Here is an 18,510-nt window from a genome sequence, read left to right on the forward strand (position 1 = left end):
GAACACAGTTAGATGAGGAATTGGGTAAAATGCTTTTGTGCGTTAGCAATAAGTGCGCGAAGGTGAAATATTCACTAGTTATAATTTCTTTAACGAACAATCATTTAATCACTATTAAAATGAAGCCTATGCTTACAGCTGAAAATCGCTTTGTCTTTAAACCGATTTAGAATCTAAACGTCCCCAGTCCGCACCCGAGACCAGCGTGTATTCTTTATTATGAGGCGTCGGAATAAAACTAAAGTTGTGTCCCAATTGATAGACGTGCGCGGCGCCAATAAGCTTATGCGGTGGTTCCGCTTCTGGACCAGTCGATCGTGATTGGTTGCTAGGGGAGGAGCTTCATCCATCCGAGCCTCAGCCTCAGTCGGTTGATAAGGGCGAAAATAAGACGGCTGGGGGCGGAAAGAGAGGAGCTGTTTTGACGAAGTGCATCTCCGCAGAAAAAAAAAATCCACCGGGCGGATTTGATTTCGACAGTAGATGGGGAAATAAACGACATACTGCTCGCCTAAAGGGTAAATGAATCTAATTACATATATGCACGCTGTTTTCGGCCGCAGTAGCATGCCGACTGCGGCTGTTAGCTTTGTCATATGAACCTTTGGGCTCGCGTGCTGCTGAGGCGCGTGCGGTCATTAAGCTGAGGTCTGGCCATTAAATATTCAAGCCATTTAGTGGATCCCGGATTCCCCTGCTAGAGAACGGAATCGCGTCTAGGTGTGTGCTGGGGGGGGGGGGGGGGGGTTACGTTTAGTTGACAGCAATAAAAAAATTAACATCCGTGCTTCGTGATTCCCAGAGAACAAACGGTGGTACGTGAAGCATCTTATGCAATGCACGTAGGAATTCGTCTGTAATGTTTAAATTGATTTTTTTGGGGGAGAATCCGCATTTTTTTCTCGAACGTGAAATGAATTTTAGCCCGAAGCCGCTCGCCGGTGTAGTTTCTACTTGTCTAGCGGGGGCTGCGCTTTATGTTGAGGGTTCAGAGTAGGCAAGCCGTTTGAGGAACCAAAATGGAGCTAGGTGCTTGGGAAAATTCATAAACAGCAAACAAATTATATATATATATATATATATATATATATATACACACCAAATGTATAAACTCCCTTTGTTGTTTTGGCCTAACACAAGCTGTCAGGGTGGTCCAGGCTCCTTTCACAGTGGCACATATATAGAAATTGTGCATATTAATTTAACTTAAAAGAGACATAATATACGTATTGCACATTTTTATGTGTATGTAAATCAACTGAACAAATTTATTGTTCAGTGCTGGAGTTCAAATACTGTAATTCTGTCAGGTGTTGTTGCACTTAAAGAATTTCAGTTTATGGCGCTTTCCGTAAATGCGACAGGAAGCGAGCAAGCTCATCATGGACGGTTTGTGTATGGACGCCATGTGCATCGTTTCTTCTCTGCATAGGAGTGAAATAAAAACAGTATGAACGAATGCAATTGAAGCTACAAATTGTTTGCGAAACTCTCCCGAAAGACTTCCTGGAAAATTCGTGCCTCGTATCAAACCTGTAGCAAACCTGACTTTTCCCAGCAATGGCATATAACATTTGTGAGATGGACAAAAGTATTGGGTAGAGCTGAAAAGCATTATTAAAAATAGTAATAAGATAACGATTGTATTTTTATTCTGTAAGCATATGAAAGTGCATCAGCACTGGGTTACTCTGTTGGAGGAGTCTTCTCTGCATATTGTTTTTCCTGTAAAAAGTGCTGGTGTTCTTCATAGGTAACCCTGGCCTAGTAACAATGCTCTGTCTCAAGTAGGTGGTCCACCTTTGTTGCCTGTGTGTCCCCTCATTTTATTTTGTATGTTGTGTCAACCTGCTGGGTTTCCATGGTGACTGGAAGAAATAGAGAGACAAAATTACATAACAGCAGCATGGTGAATGTAGATGGCCGAGGCAAGGAGAATTGTCGGCACTGTGTATCCCTGCATTGATGCTGGGTGTGACACACACCAAAGAGTGTACCACAACTTACCAGGCAAGACAACTAATCCACTATAACAAAGATATGAGCCTCAGGTTTGGGGAATTAATTAACCATATGGTGATGTCATCATTGCAGCAGGTGAAGTTGCATTTAAGGAACTGAAATTGTGATTGAAAATATTTCTAGTGTAAGCCACAGAAATGGTTTTGATGTACTCTGAAGTTTTACATTTTAATGTATAATAGTGTGATGTTATTTAACATTTGGGGCTTACTTGATGGAGAACATGACAAGCTGTGAATGGAATTTAAGGAAGTCATTCAAGAGGAATCTGAGAAAAAAATTGATCAAACGGAAAGAGCCAAAAAAATTAAAAAGGACGATAAAAAAGCACACCATAAACTGCAAAGAAGAGAAGAAAAGCCAAAATCAAGAAAGATAAAGATCTATTAGGGAATCACAAATTCCGAAGACCAACATTATTACAGTGTTGGCAAAGTTATTGAATAAGTAAATAAACATTGAAAACCACAGGTTGTTTTTCAGAACATCCACAAAATCCAAGATGGAATGAATACACAGAAGATCCGTCTAGCAAAGGCAACAACCAACATGTATTTCATGAGGTCATATACATGGAAGAACCTTCTCTGAGACCACTGCCAAAAAGACAGTCCTTGGGGACAGATGGCCTCCAGGTCACATAAAAGCAACTTTGATCCCTACACCCAATCATTTTTCAATTGTTTTTCATGGTCAGGGTCACCAGGAGGACTTGAGCCTATTCCAAGCAAAACAAGGCACAGGTGCACCTTTGACAGTATTCCAGTTCATTACATGGCACTAGCGACGGCCAAAACAGCGTTTCATGAACCATTGGCTGGTGCTCTTGGTTTACTTTGGGGCATGTTTGAGCCCTTTTTTGAACAGAGGGCACCATCATATCTGCAATTTAGGGACGCCAGTTAACATAATTGCATGCTTGTTTTATGTTTATTACTTTTTTCTTTTGTTTCTGTTGAGTGTGGAAAAATTCACATAATTGTATGTCAATAAAGCAACGTTCAACTTAAAGTGGTACCTAATTTTTGAGCATATACAATTACTTTGGCAGATTGTACTGGTTACTGGCAAAATTTTCATATCGGTTGCGTCTTGGTTCCTGATTGGTAACGGAGCTAGATAAGGATGCATATTATCGCCATACATATTCGGTTTATACACAGAACCTATAATGAGAGAAGATGGACTGGAACACAGTTGTAGACTTAAGACTGGTGGAAGGAATGTCAGCAACCTTTGATTCGCTTTGATGCACAACCTTTGACACACTTGTAGTGGAAAATTATAAAGATCTGAAGACACTTATAAGCAAAGTGAAAGGATGGTGATATAGCAAAATGTGACTTTGCTGAAATATGTTGCAAACTGGTGTTTAGCAGAGCTGAAATGAAGGACCTAGGAAATATCTTCAAAGAACTGATTAATCTCTAAGAACAGACATCATGTTGAAAATATGCTATCTGCTGTGAATCTGCAAAGATGTGAAAGTTAGACTGTGAAGATGCAGGTCAGGAAAAATATTGATGCCTTTGAACATTGGTGGTGACAAAGGCTTAAGAATTCCATGGACAGCAAGGAGTAACAAACAAGTGTATTCTTGATTAAATCCAACCTGAACATTCACTTGAAGCACAATGAGCAGACTGAAGCTGCTTTATCATGAGTATAGTAAGAGAAGATCCCATGAATCAGAAATGACCATAATGCTTAAAAATAGTGAACATAAAAGAAGAAGAGTGACTGGTAGCAAAAGGATGGATTCTCTCATCACAATGAACATGCCTTTGGGAAGCTTGAAGACCTGGACAGAAGACAGAGGGTATTTCTCCATACGAAGAATGCAAAGATTGTACTTGTGGTCTTGGAAAGACCAGTCTTGCTAATTTGCCTCCCAAGAACAAACTTTGGCCGCAATGAATCATGGGATTTGGCTGATTTGGTGAGAATGCAACCAATGTATCCTTGATATTTAGGGGGGGGGGGCAAGAACGGTATCCAGGGATTTTTACCATCCTCCATATTTCTGTTCTTGAGTATTGGAACTGGTCTTCGGCAATAGAAGATGATGTAAAATGAGTACATGAGTATAAAAGTACAGTCAAGTACGCATATTGAGAAACACCCAGAAAGTTGTGCATTCTGGATGAATGCTTTCTATATAGAATAATAATACTTCATTAATCCCTGTGGGGAAATTCTGACTGCCTCATCTTGCTCTCCATACAGGTGAGAGCAGGCATGGGGGATCACAGTGCGGGGCCAGGGGTCTTTGTGGCACCCACAAAGGCGGGGTTTAAGGGCTTTGGTCAAGGGCTCATGGTCATGTGACTGTTCTGCCAAGGCTAGGCTCAATGAGCCACACACTGCCCCCCAAATATGATCTACAGGAGTCAGCATCATCTTGACACCACCTAATAACAATAATACAAATCCTTTTTCACTCGTATTTTAGGGTTGCCAACTTTCACGCATCTGGCATGACGCTGACGCTTTCAGACTTTCATGCTCACGCAAGACATCTTACAACAAATCTATATTATTCCATTATAAACCTCAAATTAGCTACATCAAAAGCATTGGGGTAGTTTGCAAACCCTAAAGACTATTTACAAGGTAATAAAACTGTTACATACATGTAAAATGTGTGTGCATGTGTGTCCAGACTTGACCACTAGCACATATATGTAGCAGTTATGTATATTTCATTTGCCAAATATTAACATAAGGGTTCATCTTTGTATAGAGATGACTATTTTTAACCATTATTATAAAAGACAATTATTTCCGGGCCCTCCAAAAATTCCCTGTTAATTGATTTTGTGATGTTTGATCAAAATATGTAATGGGTCATGGGATTGCTTTACTTATCTTAAGTGAATTTTTCTTCCCCCATGGCCGTGTTAACTTGTTTGTTTTTGGAGCATTGTGCTAAATTTCGCCTTTGGGGAAAGGTCTGCCTCGAAGGACCTTGTGAGCAGAGACTTCATGTTCACCCGTCACCTGAGACTGGTTTTCTCACCTTGTGTATATCTGAAACAAATGAGCGCAGCCGCTTGCTTTATCCATCAGGGGGAGACGCCGAGGCTCAGGGCAAAGTGCCAGGCCAAGTGCTTTCCTAGTCAAGAAGGGTGCATCTTGTGATAGACAACAACAGACATCACTCCCCATTGCATTTGCTCCAGTAATTAACAGACGGCTTGTGTTGTGTCATAGAAACCTTGCCAGCTAATGTGAGGTTTGCACATTCTAGGCATGACAGGATCATATTTGTGTTACAATTTTAAATATGTTTGTTGGATATATCTGCACCACAAGCTAAAAATATTTTGGAAAACTTTTACAACTGAATTACCCTTTTCAAATACGTAATTTCTCATAACGATTGTATCCCATACTATGTATTGCATATAATACACAGGCTAAAATGTGGGGGAAAGGGACCAGCTTGAAGTTACCTATATGATACCTAGAACTGTAGCATAGTATTAACTGCATGTTACTTTGAGTTATCTAACGGTAGCTGCATGCTATTTATTGGTAGCTATTTAACTGCTAGCATTAGCTGCATGTTACGTAGCATTGGCTCTATTTTACGTATTTATAACGGTTGGTTCTGCCGTTGGGGCTTCCAGCTAGCAGCATCCCGCCGACGCGCCTGCGGTCTCGATGTGAGGCGTGGCCGCTGGCGGGCTCCCCGCTGAATAGCAGATGGCCCCCAGGCACAAGAGGAGCGGCTGACGGCAGATGGTAGCAGGGGCCGCGGAGGGGAGGAGTTGAGACAAGCGCTCGGTCGGTAATCCCAGCCCTGGGATGGTTGTAGCAATTTACAGTAACGGGGGAGGTTGTGCTGCTCAACAGGGAAAGGAGAGCGTGAGTGTGGGGTGCGCGCATACACTGACGCTGCGAGGACACCGGCGGGGACCCGGGAGACGTGACGTAACCGGCCCCAGCTGAATGCTGCTGGCAGCTGGCGCGGCGACCGGTGAAACTCTCACCTCTTTGCGAAAATCCCACGCCGTCTGTCGTGTTCCGAGTTCAGAAAACAAACTCTTCTAATATTAGACCTGTATCAATTATTAAGCGGGCAGGACACACGCAACCTCTGTTTGTTGACCTAACACCGATCCTCACCATTTCAACATCATGTGAGCTGGATTCCTTTTCTTGGCTGCCTTTTGTAAAGTTATGTTATATATGTGTGGCTTTCCATCCATCCATCTATTTTCTGAAACCGCTTGGTCGCGGGGTAGTGGCTTTACTCTCACTAAAAATACGAAAAGCAACCAGCTATTGGAGGTTTTTTTTAATCGCCTGCAGTCAGTAATTTTTTTTGATGGTTTTGTAACATGAATAAGCAGAATGACATCATGTGTGTCTCTTTTTCCGGTTTAAGCTACACAATGTTTTCTCTAAGGCATAGCGCAAGTCTAAGATTGTATGAGTTTAACAGTAGAGGGCGCCATTGCACCAGAGGTTTCACCTTCAGACAGTCCGACAGACATATTTAAAACGTTTCTGTTGAAACCATAGACTGCCCCCCATTAATGTCTTGTGTATGTAATGTGTGGTGGTTAATTAGCATTTTAGTTTCACTGATTTATGAAATGCGTGTGTGTTTGTGTCTCTGTATGTGCACTTAAACACTATCCTAATGCCCTTGAAAGTTAACACATATCCCTGACTCCCTGTTTATTAAGAGAACACACAGACCCTAACAGCTGTCTCATCAAGGAGGGAGACGTGACAAGATACAGACACAATTTCCCCTCCTGTACCGACTTTTTGCCAGAACCCCTCCTAAAGTCACCTTAGTACTGGCAGCACCATTCAATGCACTCGTTAATTTTTTTGACTTGACCACTAGCACACTTTGTAAGTCTAATCAATACCTCATTGACTTTTTAAACTAACTGAATTAAGCAAGTAAGTGGGCTTGTGATGAAATGTAATAAATACATGGAATGGCTGCGGTGCCCCTGAGGAGAGGTTTGGGAACTGAAGCAGTGTTCATCTAGCCATCCAACTAGAAATCCATAACTTTTTGGAGAAAAGACGAAATTCCTTTTAGCTTTTATTGTATTACTCGTAAATTGCACGTGTTCTAATGTTAAACTGTGTTTTTTGTCATGAGCAAAGATATACATGCTCCTTTGACAGCCTAATACTTTTGCACAGTACTATATTCTTGTTTAAATTTTATTTTTGCCTGCACATGGCCAGTCAGCATCCCTGGACCAGTTGGGGTTAAAGGCCTTTTGCTCATAGGCCTGACAGTAATATGATTACTCTGCCAGACACTCTAGCTAGATCCCAGTTTCTCTATGCCTCCACAGGTTTAATAATGATGTCTTGAGTCAGTTTGGGAGATGATGTCACTAAGAGCGATCGGAGCAGTGCCGTAAGTCTTACTTTATAGGCTGTGGGACGATTTTGCGTCACTAGAGACACGGCAGGTGGCCAAAATGTAAGAGATTAAAATTCCAGATTGTCATTGTACACCTGACCTTTGTGCTTAAAAATGGAAAGCCTGTGTACTGGGGTGACACATAAGTGAGGCAAAAAATGCGAAGAATCCAGCGTGCATGTGCCTGTAACACTTCTGATTCATATCTGTCATCGTTTTCTTTCATTCTTCTTTGTTGTTATGATTTAAGTGTCTGCCTTTTTTTTTTATACCAGAACAGCGTGTTTGTGGGCGGAGAGGCTGTGCTCGCACTTATTTCGATTTATCAGTGACACAATTACACGCGCGCATGCACAGAAACACCCACATGTCCATGACACCAGTTCAGCTTCCTCGTTTCTCAACCACTGGTTGAACTGTGAAGTGGTATTACACAACAGTGTCAGCATCTGGCATGTCAAAACAAACTGGCAACCAGCAGAGTAATCATATCACTACTGGGCGCTTTACAGTGACAGAATGGGACAAACGCAAAGTGTACAAAACATGGCTAATTTGCCAGTTAGCTTGACCACCTGTGGATGGGCAGTAGGCTTTAAGACCTTTAGCAGTTGTACTCAAGTGTTCTCAAGGTCGCTGCATGTCTGTCTAAGTGTGTGTGTGTGAACGGGTCACCAGTGGTACCACTGGCAACCTACGCTGACTGAAATCAAGCGTGTGTCTTTGTCTCTATCTTATTTATTTGGTTCTTATTTGGAACTTGTTTGGTCACAAGAAAAACATTGTCTGCTCTACAATCGTATAGCAAGCACAACACACTGATCTATTGATTTTGTTGAACCTTATAAGGCATTTATTTTTGCATCCAATATATACTAGAGCCACAGTCAGCCGACTACAGGCTGTTCATTGACTTTTGACCTGATACATAGAAATGAGATGCCTGTTCTGAGATTTGACCCCATAACCCTCTGGGGGCAGGACGAGAACAAAACATTCTCCATTCTGTGACCTGTAAATATGGCGGTATGGATTCCCAAAATTGTCCCCTGGCTATAATTTGATGTTGTTCGGTCTGTGATGCTTTTATCATGTCCTTTGTGTGAGAAAATGGCGTGTGAGGACGCCATCTATCTCGGGAGCTGAGTAATGTGATCCTCATTGTTCACACTGAATCATTAGTGTTCCGGTGTGTTCCGGGTTTGTTTTGACAATAACCTTCAGTCTCAGACGTCTGCACTCAGAGCTGCTCATGTGTGTAGCATCCGTCGCATTACACCAGTGAAATGACGATCTAAACATTTTTTTTAGTTTGTTCATTCAAAACTAGGCTTTCTTATCCCATTTCCTCCCCAGTCCTGCCCACACCCAAAAAGGGAATCCTCAAATGAAACTCCCCAAGTCGCATGGTTCTGATCACTGGGCCGCCCAGGCGTTCCCATAGTTAGAACCAGACGGTGCACTTATCAGCAGCGAGGGTTTGTGTGTGTGTGTGTGTATGCATGTGTGTCTAATGGTTTCTGTGGTCTGCCTTGAGATACACATGGGACAGTGTACGTTTCACAAACTCCGGTTTAAACTGGGTCAGCTATGCCAGCGTCTGTCTGGCGTGGGCGTGGGAGATAAGTTACATTCATATGCTCCACCCTGGGGAAAGAGGCTGGACCACTGTGAGAGACAAGTGGGGCCTCTTTGTACATTTATTTTCCAGTGATTGTGTGTGGGCGTGTGAGAGAGCACTGCCGTCAGAGTGCTTGTGTTTCTATTTTCTTTGCAGAAGTAAACAAATGGGTGTATCCCCCTAATTATTTAAGAGGGCTCCTACTGTTGCATTGCTGTCATAGTCTGTCCCCTCACTGCATTTAGGTCTAAGTTTTGTGCGTGCCAAAGACGCGCATGCAGAAACTGTGCTGCGTCACTGAAGCGGGAGGGTGGTGGTTGCGGGGTTTTGGGTGAGGAGGGCACATTGTCACCTATTAAATATGATGAATTGCAGTGTTTCTCCCCTGGGGGCGTGGGAAGCTGATAATTCCCATCTGGGCTTCAGTCTCAGGGAAGCTGCCGGCTTTTTATTTGGTCGTCCGTCGAGTCGCGTGGTGTGATGATGATGCCCCGCCCACACCAATGACATAACACCACAGGCGGCGACACTCGGGTGGCTCCCTAGGGCGATGACGGCGGACTATAAACCAATGAGCCGACCTGTTTACGCAATCCTGCAGGGGGGACGGTGCTCTCCTGCCTCGTGGTGACTAAGGCTTTGAGGGTGCAGGTTGCATTTGGAGGACTGAGAAGATGCACCATGATTAGTCTACGAGTAAGAAAGGGATGCCTCTGACCTCTCGTTATCACATGCGTCTTTTCCTCTCCGTTGTTTGTCTCTGGCCCCACTGGCTTCACTTCCTCGCTCCCTCCCTCTCTCTCTCTCCTCTTTCGCTCTGCTTAAAAAGAGGGAGGGGCTCTCGGCAGTAACCCTACACCTGCTCCGTTCATACGTGTTCCAGTAACTGACTGAACTGCCCCGGCAAGTGCGCGAGTTAGAACTCTCCTGTGCACACCGGAGCCAGCAGCATCCCCACGGTACCCCCAGTGGGGAGAAGTCACCTGAGGAGAAGAGGAAGAGGAGTAACAGGAGTGAGCGCCGGCCAAGCCTCGGGAACCCCCCAGCAGCCAATGTCGTGGCCTCAAGTGAACTGAAGGCACCGGCGTGGGGGAATGTCCCTCCGTGACCCCAGGACCTCGGGAGGGGGCCGTGTCGACGGCGAGGATGGCGAGTGTGGCTACGTGCTGGTGCGGATCGCCAGCCTCCCTGCTGACCTGTTTGCAGTCAGCGATTTCCGGGGGAAGTTCAAAAAGATCCACGGCAAAAAGAGGCCCACCATTCTGGAAGGTAGGTTTTCAGAGGGAGATGTCTTTTCATGACGGTCTGCTGTCTCGGAGGATTGGCAACCGGATCTGGACTATCTTTCTAATCGTGCAAGCAGCCGTTAAAGACCCATGCCTGTCTCCTGAAGGTTCAGGGGTTAAGTCACTGTTCTCTATATTGTATAACTTGAATTGTTCCACCAAAATAACCACAAGAAAGCAAAGTGTTACCTGTGCCGTTTCAGGTATATCGTCATTAAAAACTTGTGATTCTTAGTTTTTGTTCAAAACTTACATAAACACAGCTGGTGCTTGTCCCTTGTGAAACAAAGCTGTCAGTTATTACAATATGAGTATATTTTATCCAGTGCCTCTCCTAACTCAACCCATTTATACAAACATTGTGTTTTGTAGGATTCATACTGAGAACCATGAACATTCAAACATTGGGTTACCAATACTGATACCACAAATTCTGATTCCTGACGTTTGTTACCTGTCTTGTCAAGGCTTTACTTGAACCCATCAGCATGCTTGCCAGAAAGGCTATGTGAGTTTGTATCGTGGGAATTTCACCAAAACAATTTGGAGAACAATATTTGGGCTCTTTCTCGGACTTGAACTGCCAACCTTCCAGCCATGCTAAGTTCTGCCCCACAACGTGAATTATGGCGGGCACAGAAGGTTTACAGAATTATCTTCAGATCTAGCCTATAAAATTGGGTGGGGCGCTACTGTCCTGTAAATGTCACTGTGTTATGAGGGAGTAGACCAAAGTTACTCTGAAAATCGGCCAGAGGTGGCATTCTAAGAACCTGCATGCTGTGCATGTATGATCTTAATCTCCAAAATCCGGTAGGGTGGGGTTGGGTACAGATTGTTACCGTCAGGGACTTCCTATGCTGAATCCATGTGAGCAAGACAGAAAAGAGAGACATTTGTCTGAGGATGGGAGAGCAAGATAGGAAAGAGAGAGACATGACTGAGGGTGGGAGAACGACAGAAAAAAGAGATGTATGACTGATGGTGGGAGAGCAAGACAGAAAAGAGAGACGAATGTCTGAGAGTGGGAGAGCGAGACAGCCAGGGAGAGCCCACCCCCCCACCATGGCAGGTACGACATTGAATCAGGAGCCACATGCCTCACATTCTTACTCACCAGTGAGCTCAGAATCGACTTGTCATATGCATCACGCCAGTCTGCTGCTTCTCCAGTCCACCTGAGGTAAGAAATTACCTCGAAAATTTGCAGTATTGGAGTAGTACTGTAATAGTACTGTAGTGCTCTCGAACCAGTGCCAGGGCCATAAGTGTGAGGGAGTAGCATCGTGGCCCCCACCTGGCACCGCTATGGCGGAGGCATCGCCCTCACCAAATATGTCCCCTTGGCTCAGCTGTGACTTTTGAAATCTTGATAGCAGGAGGTTCAGTGAACCAAGTCCTTTTGGGCTTTTCATGGTGTGAGCTGGTGATGCTGGTTCGGTATATAGCACAGTCCACATAGTAACTGACTATTTCCCTCAAATTTGATAGACAAACTCCTTCATCCCAACCCTAATGGAAGATGGGAGGTCCTCTAACCTCAACCCGAAATATACCCCTATCCCTAACTTTACTAATTCAGTGGTACCTCGGTTCTCGAACTTAATCCGTTCCGGACTCCGGATCGAATCCAAAAAAGTTGGAGTTCTGATCGAATTTTTCCCATAAGAAATAATGGAAAACCAATTAATTGGTTCCCGGCCCCCCCAAATTTTTTTTTTAGCATTTAAACACAAAATGAACTGGATAAAACAAGAAGAGCATTTTTTTTTTCTTAATGGCTTCCAAAACGATAAAGATCTTATCCCAACATTACCCCTGTCCTGCCCTGATCGTCCGCTCCTTCAGTGTGCCACGTCCCCTCGTTTACCTCATGTGGGATCCCCATGTGATCAGCTGTATCTGGTTGTTGTCATTAGTCCTCTAGTAAGAACTGCATTGTAGTATGACTCATTTCCTGGCGCATACAATTTATATTAGGTCAGCGTTCACGGTTCGACTTCTGATATTCAGATCGAGTTCTAGGTCAAACTGGTTTGTTCGACTTTCAAGAAATTCGAGTTCTAGTGAGTTCAAGAACCGAGGTACCACTGTATAACCATAACATAAACCCAACCCCCTCTCCCCTAAACCTAACCCTGCTTCTTTCAAGCTCATGACTCTATTTTACCGTCTGTTAAATCCCGTTGGAGTCAAATCACACCATTCATGCTTAGCATGCAGAGAACTAAAATCCTGAGTCACTGTTCCATCATTGTCCCCTCACTGTTCTAACTCCTGGGCTTAACAACTTTTCAAGCTTTCTATGGCTGGGTTTTTGGATGTGACGTTTTTAATGGAAGTTTTCACGCTGCTTCCTTGTCTGGCCCTCTTGTCATCTTTGGGTGGGACCCTCCACTTCTTAAGCTCCTAAGCTCCTTCCTGTTTATCGGTCTGGCTGAAAAAACAAAGCTCTGAGACAGTGAGTTACATAAGGCTGCCATGCCTCGGGGGTTGCTCGTTGCTTGCTGAAAGAGGAAAAGGCGCCGGCTTCCTGCTGACTCAGCACCAGCTCTTGCAGAGCAGGACTGATTGATCTCTAATCGCACCATTTCCAAACCAGAAGATTCCAGACCAGAGGCAGAATTCCCAAATCACTGGTTACAGAGAAGACTGGACAGAACCTGTGGCTTATCTTAGAGGCACTTATGTTCTTCTTTGCTTCCCCTGTCTTTGTCAAGACATTCTTTGGCATTTTAACTACTTAACTAGAGCTTGAAATCCTTTGGAAACACCCACCCGACATCAGTGGTGTGACCGAGTGTTTGGGCTCAGCCCTTGCGCCTTTATGTCTTGCATCATGCGTTTGCTAATGGGGCAAATGAGGTTTCATGAGGCCTGGCTCTAGTTCGGTCAAGGGGGAGGTCCCCTGACAGGCTGCCATGCCTGCCTCATAGGTGAACATACGACACCATGTGACACGACACCTGCGTGTTATTGGCCAAACCCGCGTCCTGGAAAGACTTGTCACCTTCTTTTCATGACCAGTCTTGTGTCTCACTCTTTGTCTTTGCAGCAGTAAGGAGGGAAACCCCTTCTCAGCTCTGCGTCTGTGTCTTGGGGCCTTGGGAAGTGTCCCGAAGCACATGAGAGTCCTCTCTTGGCTGCTTCTACCTCAGGCAATTGTCCAATCATATCAGAGAACACATTCTGCCATCTCGCCTTCTGTCTCTCCCCCTTTGTCCCCCTCCCCGTCTAGTTTTCCTCCTCCGTGGACCATAGCTCATATTCTTTCCCAACCTTGCTCAGATTCATTTTTGCATCCCATTGCTGCTTATCTTAGCAACGGCGCTAATATCTTAGCAGTTTTTCCACTTACCAGTTTGTTTGTGTAGACAGTTATAGATTTAGGGCCTCATTAGGATCAAAGCCTCCCCTCTAACAGTAACAGCAGACAGATGGCCATGCATTTGTATACTTAAAGAAGTAATGGGTATGAGGGAAATTTTAGGGGGTGGGGGGTCATCCTAGTAAGGGTACAGTGGTCAACAGTGGATGTGAATTATGTGACATCCAGTCCTGGTCCAAACACCTGACTGCAGTCGTCCATGCTGATAATTCTACTATTTATCAACAGGAAAGGCATATAAATTGCGCAGTACCCTTTGCTGCCGTTTCTGCATTTTCCCCGCCCATCCGGGGAATCTTTTGGCTGAGGCACGTCGCCTGCCTGTTGTGCAGCTTGTTTGTTTATCTATTCCCTTTCTCCCCCTTTCCTTGTATCCCCTGGGACAGGGGTGGAGTGATATATATATTTTATTCCCAGCATGCCCCGCTCCACAGCAAGCCACATCGCGGGCTGCGTCGTCCAAACCCAAACCACAGCACACTGATGCCTAGCTGCACTGGCTCGGCTTGGGCGTGACGGTCTGTGGAGGGGGATCTCCACGCTCGTATGGAACGCAAACGTGGCCGTCCACACGTCAGCATGCATACACACATGATGTGCATATGCACACACACACACACATGATCTACACAACAAATTATGTAGAGGCACAAGAACAAATACACACAACACAGCAGAGATACCCGTATAAAAACAGGCACATGTAAAGAGACCCCATGCACTAACGCACAAGCACAAGTACATGCATGGTAGTGTTTCCGGATAAAAACATTTGTTTGCACTATACCCCAGTTCCCAGGCACCACGGCATAGCAATCCCCCAGGCCTCCTTCCTCTTCCTCCTCCTCTTCCTCCTCCACTCTCTCCAACTGTGGTCACCCCATCCCCTGCTTAACCACTGCCTGCACTGACGAGATTGGCTCTGGAGCTGCAGGCCTTTTGCGCATCCCAGTGACACGCGCACACACAGTAGAGAGAGCGAGAGAGAGCAGGGCAAGGAGAGAAAGAGAGAGAGAGACACACACACACTTCGTCAGGGACACCAGAGGAGGACCGGAGGTGAGGGAGACTGAGAAAGCAGCAGTTCAGCTCACCAGAAGGCTGCCTGCACGTATCCGTGCATGTGAACGTGCGCGTCTGAGCTTGGGCAGAGCAGACGGTCGTCAGCACAGACCCTTCCTCCTTGCCCGGCCTCTCTCTCCCTCGCCGCGGTAACCATGACCAGCCAGCAGGACGCGGGCTTCTTGGAGATCAGCATCCGGTCCCTGTTGAAGTCGTGGGGTGGCCGTGAGTAGCGCCGGTCTCCTCCACGCTCCTACATGCTCCTGCATGCGTGCGCCAGCCTTGTTTACCTCGCTGCCTCCGCTCCGGACATCGCTTGTCATCCTGTCTCCCCCTCCATCCTGCATCCAGCCGTAACGTGCCGCCGCTGCCCTCTCCCTTTAATCACATTTGTTTTTATTATTATTTTGCTGGATCCCAGCTCTCTGCGTACACAGTGACACAGCAGAGAGCTTGGTGGGGGCGGGGGGGGGTGGGGGGGGGTGGAACGGGGGGGGTGTTACTCTCGAGTACAGTCACAGAGCCCCCGCCCATACTCCCCAGGCTCACCTGCATCCCAAACAAATGGCCAGGATGGATTCACTCTCACACAGTGCCGAGATTAATTACCAAGAGGCAGCAGGAATGACTGCAGGATAAGCCTGGGTCCACTAGGGGGTGACCTGCTCCATTTGAGCTTCTGCCCTTCTATGTACAGTACAATCTTAAGTTATGAACATGGGTGGGGCTTTACGCCCCATGATGCCCTTTAACTGTATGCTAGTTCATACTGCTTATACTGGACGCAGACGCGGGTGATGATGTGATTGAGGTCTGTATGCATGTTCATACAGGCTTTGTTCAGGCCCACACAGGTGATGACGTGACAGGTCTGTCAGGTCCAGCATAAAATACACAGGCCCTGCGACAACAGAGCCTTTAGCCAGTGGCGTTAAAGGACAAGCTGGCGGTTGCCCTGCCCAGAGGTCTGAACAGGAAGGACACAAATTTGGAACAGTGGGGATGTGTCTGTCTGCTGCTTCATGGGCTGATAGCAAGGCAAAGCAAGCAGGTGCGGCCAGTTAAAAAGTGCAAAATCAGGTTCAGTAGGTGAAAGTGATGGATGACCGCATGTTCTGTTTTTTACAGATGCTCATAGTGATAAAATTGAGTTTTTCCCCATATTTGTGTGTGAAATGCGTTGTTTTTTACTTTGTTTCTGTTTATTATCAGATTGTAAAGCCCACTGTTAGCATATTGTAGAACACCAGTGGTAGTGTGAGAGTCTTATGGGGGAGTGGCTTGTCACATTTTATGGAGCAGGGGTGCCATAAAGGGGGGGGGGGGTAACAGTAAGACAAATTCCTGGGTTCCTGAGTTACAGGGGCCCTAAAAAAATTTGGAACATAATTGTATTGGTATAATATGGTGTACTTTCATGGGGCCCAAAATCTGTAGTGCCCCCCCTGTTAGGGAGTATCTTCTAGCATTGCAGGGAGGGGCATGTAGTATAAAGGAGGATAGAGGAGTTACTATGACAGTTTTAGGAGGGTTTAGACCTCCTGAAATATTTTTCAGTCCTCCCAAATAAAGGTACACTGATTTGTTTATATTCCCTTTTCTCCCTCTCAGTCATTTTTGTTAAATCTATGAATGAGTCCAACAGCAAGGACAAACATGATTATGATTGGTTGGAAGAGTGCATGCAGAGCTCATGCAAAAACAGCAGCAGTAAACTTTGCACTGAATTTTTTTAAACATATACTACCTAATCTTGAATCTAGTAAGCTTGCTAAGTTTTGTTTTCTATGACAGAGTAAAAACTTGTTAGTGAAACTTATTGGTGATATTTTGTTTCCTGTGACACGGTAAAAACATGTTAGTAAAACTTATTGATGATCTCTGTTTGGCGAGTCATGTCTTGATGACCTCCCCCCCCCCCCGCCCAGCTCAGCAAATGTTATCATCCAGATTTCAAAATACTCAGAAGAGAATTGCTTTTCTGCAGATTAGCGTGTGCCACAGAATGTCCACCTAAGCCTAATCGCAACCCAGCTGAATTTTGCAGTCCTAGCAGTGTGACAATTGCATGTGCATGACATGCATCTCAATATGAACATCACACACAATTCAGGCCTAATCTCTGGAGATCCTTCTAATGGGGAGTGACCTGTCGTGCTGTGGAGTGGATTACATCATTGTGGGTGTGGCTTGTGGTGCAAGGGGGAGTGGTCTGTGATGTAACGTGAAGTAGCTTATGAGTTTGCTCGGAGTGTCCTGTAGCCGGGGGTAGTGGCCTGTATCTTTGTGGGGAGTGACCTTTAGTATAACTAATGTGAGACTCTGGTGCCGACCTCACTAGTGACATCACCTGTGAGAGACAGTTATGATTCCTGTCGCCGTTCATCTTCCAAAAGAGCCCAGTGGGCCGCAGATGTAGACGAAACACTGTTCATGAAAAGACCTTCGTGGATCTGGACCCATCATGTATCTCCTGTCCTGGCTGAGAGCTATTTCTTTTTTTTACCTCTCTCCTGGTCCATTGGACTAGGTGGCCCAGTACCTGTCAGAATCCACTTCCCCAATAATAGTCCTTCTCATCTCTCCAATCACCACATCGTTCCACCGCTGTTTGCTCCTCATCGTTATCTTCTTCACCCTGCCCGTGCAATGGGCAGTGACGTTCATGGTGGAATAGACACCTATAACCAAAACAGCATGGGTTCAAAACTCAGGAGGGTATATTGTACCTTTAGTACAGTTCAGTTAATGTTGAAATGATAAGTAGTCCAATTGCATGCAACACTTAAGAAAATTTTGTTTATCTCTTCCCTTTCTCCCCCTTTCCTTGTATTTCCTTGTAAATAGGTGCATGCGGTCTTCCTCTTGTTTTCTGATACATACATACATACATACATACATACTTGCTTCCAAAGGACATTTCGGCATCCAGTACTTCAAATACAAATGATTGCACAATAATAGAATAATACTCAGGATTGCAGAAGTGGCGAGTGCATCTATGGGTGCTGTGCAAATGGTCAGGACGTTATAAAATTATATCGATCCATAATACCATCCAAAAAGCCCTGGAGGCGGTACATTTTGAAAGTAAGCAGACTGATTGGTTTTTATATAAAAACAATAATCTGATCGGTTCAGTGATTATCTCTTGTCGTACATTTTGGTTTCTGTAAATAGTCACTTTTCACTGGTCACTGGTGAACTGGCAGGTATTTTCTGGATAACTGTCCAACTGTTAACAATTAAGCAAATTTGATTGGTTCTCTGAAAAGAATCACAGCTCTGACGAAGCACCTCGATTGGCTGCCTGCAAGTAATCAGATCCGATAGGCTGGCCCGGCTGCGTGTGAGAAGATGAGGTGCTGGCGGCTGCAGACAGAGTTGGGGCCGGGGTGGCTGGCGCGACAGAGACCCTCCCTGCGCTTAAACAAGCGTTTTATTCAGCAGTGGCCATCTGGCCGCTCGGCACACAGTGCTTCTCATTGTTGTGTCCCGCAGACTCCACGCCCTTGTGACGTAAGGCCGCTTTCTAAAGCCTGATTGACCCCCATCTTCCAGGGTGGAGGGAGGTTAAAGGGGAGGGGGCCCACCTGTACTCATAACACAGATTTCTTGAGGGTTTTTCATGCACTTTGCCTTCATGTTGTGCCTGCTTTCCCAGCCCTGGCCATTGCTGTTTTAATGCTTCACAGGTTCGGAGCGTTTAGGGTAGGCGTTTGTGGCC

General features: G+C 45.3%; 1 protein-coding gene across 10 annotated transcripts in view; it reads left to right on the plus strand.

Moving 5' to 3' along the window:
• Positions 1–327: 327 nt before the first annotated feature.
• The window catches only part of fryb (furry homolog b (Drosophila)), a 71,603-nt gene continuing 53,420 nt past the window's right edge, over positions 328–18,510 (plus strand). For 5 of the 10 annotated variants that reach the window (XM_072702164.1, XM_072702167.1, XM_072702168.1 and 2 more), the window contains exon 1: positions 9,957–10,316. In XM_072702164.1, coding sequence (XP_072558265.1) covers positions 10,142–10,316 — 175 coding nt within the window. In that variant the 5' untranslated portion in view covers positions 9,957–10,141. Of the gene's footprint in view, positions 519–9,953; positions 10,317–18,510 lie in introns of those variants that run through there. The other 5 variants (XM_072702169.1, XM_072702174.1, XM_072702171.1 and 2 more) reach the window with 4 other exon arrangements.

This window comes from Paramormyrops kingsleyae, chromosome 18, assembly GCF_048594095.1.
Source record: "Paramormyrops kingsleyae isolate MSU_618 chromosome 18, PKINGS_0.4, whole genome shotgun sequence".
NCBI lineage: Eukaryota > Metazoa > Chordata > Actinopteri > Osteoglossiformes > Mormyridae > Paramormyrops > Paramormyrops kingsleyae.